This window comes from Mus pahari, chromosome 8 (assembly GCF_900095145.1).
Source record: "Mus pahari chromosome 8, PAHARI_EIJ_v1.1, whole genome shotgun sequence".
In the NCBI taxonomy this organism is placed as follows: domain Eukaryota; kingdom Metazoa; phylum Chordata; class Mammalia; order Rodentia; family Muridae; genus Mus; species Mus pahari.
The window spans coordinates 5,867,809-5,880,629 of NC_034597.1; the positions used below are offsets into that span (position 1 = coordinate 5,867,809).

Sequence of the window (12,821 nt, forward strand, 5' to 3'; positions counted from 1 at the left end):
AAAAAAAAAAAAGAAAAAAAATCTTGGGAAGGTCAGGAATTCAAGACCCTTACCTAAACATAGTAAAAGCAATCTGCAGCAAACCAGTAGCCAACATCAAGCAAAATGGAGAGAAACTTGAAGCAATCCCACTAAAATCAGGGACTAGACAAGGCTGCCCATTCTCTCCCTAACTATTCAATATAGTACTCGAAGTTCTAACTAAAGTAATTATAAAACAAAAGGAGATCAAAGAGATACAAATTGGAAAGGAAGAACTCAAAATATCGCTACTTGAAGATGATATGATCGTATACTTAAGTGACCCACAAAATTCTACCAGAGAACACCTAAAGCTTGTAAACAACTTCAGCCAAGTGGCAGGATACAAAATTAACTCAAACAAATTAGTGGCCTTCCTCTACTCAAAGGATATACAGTCTAAGAAAGAAATGAGGGAAACAATACCCTTCACAGTAGTCACAAATAATATAAAATTCTTTGGTGTGACTCTAACCAAGCAAGTAAAAGATCTGTATAATAAGAACTTCAAGTTTCTGACGAAAGAAATCAAAGCTCTCAGAAAATGAAAAGATCTAACATGCTCATGGATTAGCAGGATTAATATAGTAAAAATGGCCATCTTGCTGAAAACAATCTCCAGATTCAATGCAATCCCCATCAAAATTCCAAATCTATTCTTCATAGAATTATAAAGAGTAACTTGCAAATTGATTTGGCATAACAAAAAAACCCAGGATAGTGAAAACTATTCTCAACAATAAAAGAACTTCTGAAAGAATCCCCATCCCTGACCTCAAGCTGTACTACAGAGCAATAGTGATAAAAACTGCATGGTACTGGTACAGTGACAGGCAGGTAGACCAATAGAATAGAATTGAAGACCCAGAAATGAACCCACACACCTATAGTCACTTGATATTTGACAAAGGAGCTAAAACCATCCAGTGGAAAAAAGACAGCATTTTTAACAAATGGTGCTGATTCAACTGGCATTCAGCATGTAGAAAAATGCAAATCAACCCATTCTTATCTCCTTGTACAAAGCTCAAGTCCAAGTGGATCAATAGACCTCCACATAAAACCAGATACTCTGAAACTTATAGAGAATAAAGTGGTGATGAGCCTTGAACACATGGGTAGAGGGGGAAAATTCCTGAACAGAATACCAATGTCTTATGCTCTAAGATCAAGAATTGATAAATGAAACCTAATAAAATTACAAAGTTCTTTAAGGCAAAGTACATTGTCAATAGGACAAAAAGGCAACCAACAGATTGGGAAAAGATCTTTACCAAACCTACATCTGATAGAGGGCTAATATTCAATATATACAAAGAACTCAAGAAGTTAGACTCCAGAGAATTAAATAACCCTATTAAAAAATGGGGTACAGAGCTAAACAAAGAATTCTCATCTGAGGAATACCAAATTCCAAGAAGCACCTAAAGAAATGTTCAACTTCCTTAGTCATCAGGGAAATGCAAATCAAAACAACCCTGAGATTCCACCTCACACCAATCAGAATGACTAAAATCAAAAAGTCAGGTGACAGCACATGCTGATAAGCATGTGGAGAAAGAGGAACACTCCTCTATTGCTGGTGGGATTACAAGATGGTACAACTACTCTGGAAATAAGTTTGGTGGTTCCTCAGAAAATTGGATATAATACTACCTGAAGGCCCAGCTATATCACTCCGGGGCATATACCCAGAAGATGCTCCAACATGTAATAAGGACACATGTTCCACTATGTTCATAGCAGCCTTATTTATAATACCCAGGAGCTGGAAAGAACCCAGATGTCTTTCAACAGAGGAATGGATACAGAAAATATGGTACATTTATACAATGGAGTACTACGCAGCTATTAAAAATGATGAATTCATGAAATTCTTAGCAAATGGATAGAACTAGAAAATATCATCCTGAATGAGGTAACATGATCACAAAAGAACACACGTGGTATGCACTCACAGGTAAGTGAATATTAGCCCCAAAGCTCCAAATAACCAAGATACAATTCACAGACTGCATGAAGCTCAAGAAGGAAGAGTAAAGTGTGCTTTGTTCCTTCTTAGAAGGAGAACAAAATACTCACAGGAGCAAATAGGGAGATAAAACGTAGAGCAGAGACTGAAGGAAAGGCCATTCGGAGACTGTCCCACCTGAGGATTCATCCCACATACAGTCACCAAACCCAGATACTATTGTGGGTGCCTCAAAGTGCTTACTGATATGAGCCTGATATGGCTCCTGAGAGAGAGGCCCTTCCAGAGCCTGAGAGATACAAAGGTGGATGCTAGCAGTCAACCATTGGACTGAGCACGGGGTCCCCATTAGAGGAGTTAGAAAAAGGACTGAAGGAGTTGAAGGGGTTTGTGACTCCATAGGAAGAACAACAATATCAACCAATCAGATCCCCCAGAGCTCCCAGGGACAACATCAACAAAGAGTACACATGACTCTAGCTGCATATGTAACAGAGGATGGCCTTGTCATACATCAATGGGAGGAGAGGTCCTTGGTCTTATGAAGGCTCAATAGATGCCCTAGTGTAGGGGAATCAAGGGTGGGGAGGTGGGAGTGGGTAGGTGAGTGGAGGAACACCCTAATAGAAGCAGTGGGAAGGAAGATGGGATAGGTGGTTTCCAGGAGGGGGGAAACCAGGAAAGGAGATAACATTTGAAATGTAAAGAAAATATCCAGTAAAAAGAAAAAAAGGGACTGATTTTATATATATTTATATATAATATATAATATATAATATATAATATATAATATAATATATAATATATAATATATAATATATAATATATTATAATATATAATATAATATATAATATATAATATATTATATAATATATAATATAATATATATATGTGCTAGACTTTAAAGAATATAAATAAATAAATTAATAAATAAATAAATAAATAAATACATCATATTCTTGATATCTTTCAACAGGCAGCCCTTTGGCTTTGTTACAAAAAAAATATAGACATATCCACTAAATCCTTCTACTTCAAGGCAATGCTTGGTCTGTGAATATTATATTAATCCTAGGAATATTTCCTAAAGTCTGTACCTCAGCATCCTCCTTTGAGAATGTGAGTATAATACTGCCCATTTCACATGTTAAAGTGACTATCAACTACTTCATGTCTTGTCCAAAAATATTCATGTTATCTTTTTGAGAACCCATATATGCGAGAGAGGGAAGGTGGCCAGTTCCTCCTTCCCCATTCTGAAGTGGAAATTTCTCATTTCTTTGGAGACTCAGTTGTGTCATGTGATGTTTTTCTGGAAACTCTCTTATTAGAAGATGTTTTGCTGAGAACAGACTCATGGTGTTTTTCTGGGGAAAAAAATGATTTACCTTTCTACACTGACTTTGTGGAGAGAAATCCACCAAAGAACTTCTGGTGGTGTTCCCTCAGCTTCTTGCCACTTCTGCAGAATGGGGACCCAGGCCTATTGATGGAGCCTCAGTTCCTTCTGGACTAAATTGCTGTCACTGATTTGTAAGTGGTGTTTCCAAGTGGATCAAGAAATCACTTCTGATTTGTGAGAACTGAACTGCTAATAATATCCTGACAAGAAAGATTGAAATTGTCCCAAAGAACTATTTCTAAACAGGTCTACATCCTCGTTGTCATATTAAACTCTCCTTCCCACTACCACTGGTGGATGGTGGGCCAAAAGGAGGTTAAAGCTTTTAAGATAGCTTATTAAAGTAGGTTTTAAAAAATCTAAAACTATATCATTCATACTTCCAAATCTAAGTTGATACAGACATTATGGAACACTTGACAAGTAGAAGAAATTCACAAGGTTTCTCTATTATCTGCCATTATTGTAATAAATGTGATAAATTAGAACTTAATACATTGGTCAGTCACATGGACACAAAACCTGTGTCTCTTTACTCACTGTGGCCACTGCAGTGCGTGGATGGTCTCTGTCACAATCCACAGCTTCAACTGTGAGGTTATATTGCCTCACAGACTCATAGTCTGGCTGCGTGGTGAGTTCGATCACTCCAGAGAAGGGGTGAATCCAAAACTTTTGTACAGCCTGGGTGTCTCCCTTGATTATCTTGTATGTCAGACAGTCTGGTGGGTGGTCCTCATCAATAGCAGTCACTTGTCCAACTTTGTAGAAAGCTGGCAATGTTTTACAGTTTATTTTTCTCATGAACATAAAGGCTTACAATATCTATAATTTTTCAAATGATAAGCTGTATTTTTTCAAGTGATGAGAATATAAATACGTTTAGGTAATAATGAGTGTTTGATGACTAAAACTCCACATAATAGCAGGTAGATTTACAGGAATACCTAGCTACTGTAGACCACTGGTTTCATTCAAATGAAACAATTTTAAAACACCTCTATAATATAAATAATTAGCTTCATCTTGGCATTATGCTAAGTGGCATATAATGTTCAAAAGCTATACTCAGAAACTAAAAGCTTCAGTTTACAAATCTCAGTCTCTAACTAGTGTAACAATGGACAATTCTGTAGGCCCCTTCATTTTTTTTTCTTTCTTTGTAAACTAAGTGCAATTACAGTATCTACCATACCAAGTTGTGAAGACTGGGTGAATTAAAATACATGAAGCACTTAGAGCAATAGAAAGTCTGATATACAGTAAATGCTATGTAAGAATTATTTCTTATTTGCATAGTTCTCTCACTGAGCCTTCCTGATAGCCTGATGACAGTAGTACTACTTCCTCCATTTTATACATAAGAAACTGAGACCCTGTGGTGTTAATTTGCCCAAGTCCACACAACTAATTGTGATGGAGTCTAGCTCAAGCCTGTGCCTGCTAATTCTACAATCCAATTTTAAAATTGCTTCACAATACTTCTGGTTAATAAAATTTACCAGTAATCTTTCGGAAAATTGGTAACTATAGTATATTGGCTAAATTCCTATGCCCAAGTTCTTTACCCTTCCTGTGTCCCCACTACTAGCCATGCAGACAACCCTAGCACTCTGTCTTGTGATTTGCTTTGATCAATGAGACATTAGTCAACCTGATGCAGGCAAAGTTATGAGAAGTATTTGTGAGGTTAGATTGACTTTCTTTTGCCACATTACCATACATGTGTGCGTGCACACACATACACACACACATGCACACACACATGCTGTCCTGATTATACCTATAAACGTCACTCTAGTTATGACTATGCATCTTCCTTCCCTCTAAGAACATACTCAGTTTAGCCTGAGAAGAAGAGGATGGGGGAGAAGCCAAAGCACTTCAGTCATCGCAACCACACCAGGACAGAGCACTGAAAATGAGCTGACTCTAACAAGCTTGAGCAAGACCAGAAAGATCATGCAATTCTTGGATGTCTAAGCTAGAAATATTTATTGATATGTTACTCTAATATGTATGGGATTTAGCATATAGCATCTTTATGGCAACAGATTACAGCTATGATAGGTTACTCCTCAATCCTTTTATACTTAAATCATAAGATCTGATAGATGATTATATATAGCTTACCATGACCTGTCTGGGTGTTTCCACTGAGCAGTGATGAAGAAGAAAGAGCATGTGCCATCCCCATCACTTTCAACCTCAAAGAATATTTCCTTTTAATCAAGATTCATCTCTTGTAATGAACTATTAAGTAGGCAGTGAGCACAGATTATGATATTAACAGCAGGAGAAGAGCTTTCATGGAAAGAAAGAAGGTTTCTTCTTCTGGCAGTCCCAGAAGAGAACTAGTCTATTGCTTGAGTGACAGCATCATATTTATAAAGGGTACTACAATGGATACATGGTCATGGAGAAGACATAACCCGTAAAACTAATCTCTGTCTTACAGACTTGGAAATTGATGGGATCATTTCCACATTTAACACCTGGTAAAGTACAATGGGAAGCATGTTCTTCTGAAGGTGTAAAATTAACCTTTCAATAAACTCTAAAAGTTATCTTGAGTATCTTTAGCTGAATTTTAAATAGAGTAATTATGGGACTCTGAATGCTGCCAAACCTCATTAAAACATACTGAAAATGGAGTACATTTTCCCTAGTGACCTGCAACTCAGTTCATTCACTATCCATGTTTTCTCTAAATCACTACTGATAAAGGAGTTCTTTACCTACATCTACTTCCTTCCATAGATTTTTGTCAGCTTATCATAGATCATCAGTTATCACTTTAAGTACTATAGATCTCCATAATTACAATTGTCATGTAATCTACTAGATGCATTTGAATGTTCTATGCAAACTAATTCAGAATGGGGGAAACACCTTTTCTATTAATGTAGTGTTTTGTTTTGTTAGGTTAGGTTAGGTTAGGTTAGGTTAGGTTAGGTTAGGTTAGGTTAGGTTAGGTTTTAAGCTGGTCTGGAACTCACTATGAAATCCAGGCTGGCCTCAAACTCAGAGATCCACCTGTCTCTGCCTCTGCCTCTCAAGTTCCATCATGCCCATCTCCTTGATGTAGTATTTAAATATTCTCAAGATCTATAGACCCAATGTTTGATATACTTATAGGAGCTTTGTGGAAATGAACTATAGCCCAAGTCCTGTACTTTTGAGTTCTCATCTGTAAAATCAAGATAATAACTAGATCATAGAGGTGAGATGAGGCTTCTGTGTGTGTCTAACATCCCATGCACAGTACCTCAGTATACATGTAAGTTGTTACATATGAGGATTCTTTTAAAATATTTACATATTTACTCAATATATATATATATATATATAGTTATATATATAGTTATATATATAGTTATATATATAGTTATATATATAACATATCTTTAATTATGTGTCTGTGTGTGAGTATCACCTACACATGAGTATAGGTGATCACAGAAGCCAGAGGTTCCAGGTCTCCTAGAGCTAAAGTTAAAGGCAGTTGTAAGCCAACAACCAAGGATTATGGGAATGGAATTTAGGCCCTCTGCAAAAGCAGTATGTGCTCTTAGCTGCTAAGCCATCTTTCTAGCCCAGTAGCTGGATTCTTGATGTCAAACACCTTTCTGCCCACTGCTGATGACTCCTGAATGCTGGAAGTTTTCAGTGTGCTGGAATTTTTATTTTTTTATTTTTGGAAAATCAACAAAATCACCCCTTAGTCTTCCTTATTAGGACATACAAGCTGGATGGAATTAAAGCATTGGGATCTTTCATTGGTTTGGTTTGTTTCACAGGTTTGAATTATTTTCCTCCTTTTATTTCTTACAATTACACAATTTCTCCCTGCCCCTGAAGGAGTGGAGTTTTAAAAGAATAATGGCCCATTTCTTTTGCTGAAGTACTTTAAAACAAATGAAAACTTTACCCCTAAATATATCAAGGTATTCCTCATCTTTAAAGTAAATTACTGGTTTCAACATAGCAACATAGTATGGGGACTTTACTTTGAATGTTTCCATTTTAAGAAGTAAATTCATTTATTAAGAAATGAGCAAATTTTACTACTCCAAATATGGTATACTATAAAGATTGTTCGTATGAATGTATAAGAAAACAAAACCATCAAAGATACATAGATATGTGAGTTGCTGAGCTCATTAACTTCTGATAGCAGAGACATGTTTGAAGCCAGTTTCCTTTGACATGTGTGCTCATGGTCTCTCTGCTACAACATGACATGCTTACAAAGCAGTTTGACTTGATCTCAGGTCACAGTCAGTCCTGCAACTTGAAGTATTCAGGTCAAGCCTAGAGGACTCACGATCCAGAGATTCTGAGGAAGGGATATGTTTCCATCTTAGATAACAGAACTGCAACTATTACCATTAGTGTGTTTTCCAAATAAAATGAGGTTAACCACTATGTCCTAACACATATCTAATTTAAAATAGAGATAGAACCTTAGCTTTCATCTTGATTTTAGACTTAAAACCTTGACCCTAGTTGTGTATGAGATTTGGATTATATGGATAATAACCACACTATTCCTACTTCTTGACACTTACTCATAGTTTGGAGGCAAAGGATAAGAAATGAAGTAAAGTCAATAATGTGCATTTGTCCACAACAAAAAAACAAATCCTAAAACTGACATCAAATCTCAAAGTAGCCTTTGGAAGGTCGTTAGCATGATGTTCGAGAGCATCGCCAGTAAAAGAAACTCCTCTGAATGTCTTACGTCCAACCACACTCCTATACCTGCTTATGTTCTATAAGCGCTCATGTTCCTTTTCCATCGGCTCCTGTTTCCTTGTGTGTGCTTTAATGTTAGATAACTTAGACTATTTTTACCTTCTGATGTTTCTGGAACTGAAAATACATAGTGCAAGGCTTGAAATTTGGGGCTGAAATCATTGTCAGGAACAATCTCCACAAGGATTGTCACAGTCACTGTAAAATTGAACAGCAAATTAATTGATTATTGATTTACTCTACAAACTACTGAAACATGTCCCCAGTAACAGAATTAGAGAAGAATTATGAAACTACAGCAGGAGTCTCTCTACCTCCAAATGACTGGTATTTCCACACTTGGTTCCCAAGTGATGGTGCCATTAGGAAAGGCTGTAGGACCCTTAGAAAGAGGATTTTCCTTGGATGAAAGGGAAGGGGAGGGGTTGAGGTTTTATAACAGAGCTCCTCTTCCTGTTTAGTCTCTGCTATGTGGTTGAGGATGCAATGTAATTGGCTTCATTCAACTCTTACTGCCACCCTTACTATCCCCCAGTGTTCTATATCTTTTCAAACCATGAGCCAATCATCCCTCCTGCTACTTCTTATCAGATATTTGTGACAGCAACAAGGAACATAAGACAATATCCAGATGAATACCTTGGCTAGCCAAAACAGTTTAGCAAAAATGTCTAAGGTATTATGTTTTATATTTTATTAATACATATACATGCATAATATATTTATGCATAATATTGTAACATATTTTCTACAAGAGAGTTTATCACAAATTTCTTTGGAACAATTCTTCCACTGGTTAGCTGAGGTGAGTTTCCAATCAGTCTGTGATGTCCTACATTATGCTTTTAAAGCTTGTCTCAGAAATCCCATGTTTAATGTTCGGAATTAACGTAAATTCTGTGTCCTTAAGCCATCATTAATTTCTAGGAATCTCAGTTTTCTCATCAATCAATCAATCAGTCAAGTCACTGTCCATCTCCTAGGTAATAGTATAAAGTCAAAGAAAATTATGATCAAAAATTTTTTCAAAAAAAAAAAAAGCCGGGTATGGTAATGCATGCCTTTAATCCCAGCACTCGTGAGGCAGAGGCAGGCGGATTTCTGAGTTCGAGGCTAGCCTGGTCCACAAAGTGAGCTCCAGGACATCCAAGGCCACACAGAGAAACCCCGTCTCAAAAAACCAAAAAGAAAAAAAAAGACTTATTTTGGGCTGGTGAGATGGCTCAGCAGGTAAGAGCACCCGACTGCTCTTCCGAAGGTCCTGAGTTCAAATCCCAGCAACCACATGGTGGCTCACAACCATCCTTAATGAGATCTGGCGCCCTCTTCTGGAGTGTCTGAAGACAGCTACAGTGTACTTACATATAATAAATAAATCTTTTAAAAAAAATTTTTTTTCAAAGATTAATAGGTTACCACAAAAGGAGTTATCACTGGCCAGCCAGGTTGTTCAGTAAGTAAAGGTGCATGATCCCAAGCCTGAAGACTTAAATTCAATCTCAAGACTCACATGGTGGAAGGAAAGAATGTACACCAGCAAGTTGTTTTCTAACCTCCACATGCACACTATGGCATGTCCTACCCCTCTGCACACACATATACAATGAAGTCATTAAGTGTAGTAAAAATAAGGATTGGTTACAATTTTTGCAAACTGCCAGTCAAAGAAGGAACTCTGTGCTGGGGAATAAGCTAAGGGAGCCTATGACAGAGTTGTTGAAAAGAAATATTTTGATATTAAATCATAAAAGGAAGCAACATGAAAGCAGAAAAATATTTTAAAGTAAAATTAGAATATATTATGCAAGAAACTAACTGGAGCATTGGTATAACTGCCACGGTTTCACAAGAAAGAGACTGAGATGAACAGAACTAAGTTCATGGTCTAATATTACAAAAGTGAAAGTTCTAATATTACAAAAGTGTAGATGCCAGAACAAGATATACTGGCCACTAATATCTCTGAGATATGAATGTGCCAAATACCAAGTCCTCAATTAAATAACAATTAAGAGGTTTCTATGGCAAGACTTCTTTGGGTTCCTGCTATGCTAGTGTTTATTTTGAATCTCCAAGCAAGCGTTCTTCCCAGACTTGGTTGACCGTGAAGTTCTCTTCTAGCACCTATCCATAGCACTCATGTTCAAAAGGATTCTGGTTTATTGCCTCCCCTAAAACTCTGTGTGACACACAACAAATAGTAAAATTCAGTCTGAGATCTGTACGACCTTCATTTCAGAGACTTACTGGCGTGCTTTAGCTTCTAGCATGTGCTACTATATTCACTTCCAAGGCTAGCCTCTACGGCTGTCATCACAACCTCAACAGTCAAAACGATCCCAAAAACATTTAAATCATGTTGTTCTACAAAAACAAATAATTTACTTTAGACCCATATATTTCTTTCAATAAATCAAATAAATCAAAAAATAAAAATGTATGTGTTTCAATAATAGTTGTGCTATTTACAGCTCTACTGTACTATTATTATTTTATTGTATCCATAAAGACTTCAAATTGTGTAAATAAGTGGACCTACAGAACAGAAGGAGTGAAATGTGCAATCTTGTAAGCATGTTTTATGACCAATTACTGTGAATATGTTGACCAGTGAAGACCAGAGAAGATATCTTACTGAAAAAGATGTTTTTATCTCTGCCCTGTTCAAGAAAGGTTCAAATCTGGTGAGATGGGCAGGTTATCTAGCTACAAGAAAAAAAAATCCATCCTAAAACATCACTGTGGCCTACATGATAGACATCTTCACGAAGCTCTATCAATAGCTTCATAGAAAATTCAAGAATATTTCTGGGCAAGATGCCATGCTTTGATTCCTGTCTCCAAATAGCATTTTCTCCTGGTAGCTCGGTAAGTGTACAAACCACATTTTACCTTAGCCACTGTGTTAGCTACTTTCCCGATCACTGCAATACAGATACTCAGAAGAAGCAAATTAATGGAGAAAGGGTTCTGACTCTTGGTTACAGTTGGGCATGTGTGGCAGGAGGAAGTGGAGGGTGCTTGTGCATGTCTCAGCAGATCAGGAAACAGAAAGACAGCAGAAAGTAGGGTCAAGATATAACTCTCACGACACACTGCCAGTGACTCCAGTGACAAACACTTTCCAGAAGTTCCACAACCTCCCAAAACAGTGTCAGCATCTGGGGATAAAGTATTCAAACACAGCCCTGTGGGGATCATTTTATATTCAATCACAACAGCTCAACTAAAATTTTTCCATCATTGATTCAAGAGGGATTGAAAGCATCCTAGGTGTATTGATTCCAATTCAGACATATTCTACCCTTCTGCATCCATGAAAGACAATATACTCTTTCTTATTTGCTTCAAATCCCATTCAACCCAATTATAAAGGCAACTACCAGCAATGATTCAGAATTCTCACAAGAGAACAAACCCCAACTGTGCCCCTATTCCAGGTTCTTCATTACCAGACAGTAGCTTTCTATGATTAAACTTAAAGTTCCTCCCATGACTTTTGATTTACCAGTAATGGGGAGATACTTGTAACCTGAAAATTCTGAGTATATTCACAGAAAGTTCTCTGTAGCCCATACCCCTCCAAAATAGTCTAAAACTGCTGATGTGTAATTGCTGAACAAGTACCAACCCCTTAGGAAACTTGGTGTATACTTTCATTTCCGGAAGATTACTTAGCACAACAACTCCTAATCATTCTGCTCTAGATCCTTAGCACCTGATTCAAATATGTCAAAAAAAAATAGTAATTCACAGTCAGCAAAATTGCAACTATTAATTCTCTAAGTGCCAAGAATTTTATAATCATGCAGTCTTAGCAAACTGAATCTCACTGCATCAAAGGCTTATTTATCATAGGCTGGCACAAAATGGTGGGAAAGTCTTGACACAGCATCATGTGAGAGAGCGGTAGTCATGTCCTGCACATTCTTTGGGTTCAGGAACTGTAGAAATTGTCAAGTAGCTCATTGCTTGCTTTAATAACAATATTACATCTTACAATATCATTCAAGTAAAATATATTTAAGGCAACAATTACCTATATGTGTACACTTCAGATTGCCTGATATCAAACTCATTCCAAGTCAGTTGTATTTGGTATTATTTAGCATAAAGAATCAAATATATATATGATAAATTGATAGGTATAAAGAAAATATATATTATATATTATATTATATATATATATATATATATATATATATATATATATATATATATATACAAGAATCTTAACAAGAACCCATACCCTCTTGCATTTTTTAATGCTAAGGTCTCTAGCCATACCCTGACATAAGAATTATATATTATTTAAGATGCTGCTAAGAGGTGTAAAGACTCCCCAGTGATGGAAACTTCCACCATCAGTCTATATCATTCCTAATGTGATGAATGTTTATAGCACACTGACAAGTCTTGAACAGTCTATAACAATTACCTGTATGAGATGGATGTAGGTCATCAAATACTGAAATCATCATTTCATACATGTGCCCTGCTGCAACCACCTCTGGGTTTTCATAATCCAGTTCTTTGGTAACCTTATAAAACAACATTATTTCAGAAAAATGAATTATTTAATCTGTTTTGTGTGTGTGTATATGTGTGTGTGTGTGTGTGTGAGAGAGAGAGAGAGAGAGAGAGGGAGAGGGAGAGGGAGAGGGAGA

At 36.7% G+C, this 12,821-nt stretch overlaps 1 protein-coding gene across 1 annotated transcript in view; it reads right to left on the bottom strand.

Moving 5' to 3' along the window:
* Positions 1 to 12,821, bottom strand: part of LOC110325179 (cadherin-related family member 3-like) — an 83,849-nt gene that overhangs the window by 12,753 nt on the left and 58,275 nt on the right. Inside the window, exons 10-12 of the mRNA XM_021202923.1 lie at positions 12,593 to 12,695; positions 8,254 to 8,352; positions 3,937 to 4,169 (exon numbers count right to left, since the gene is read on the bottom strand). Coding sequence (XP_021058582.1) covers positions 3,937 to 4,169; positions 8,254 to 8,352; positions 12,593 to 12,695 — 435 coding nt within the window. The remainder of the gene's footprint in view (positions 1 to 3,936; positions 4,170 to 8,253; positions 8,353 to 12,592; positions 12,696 to 12,821) is intronic.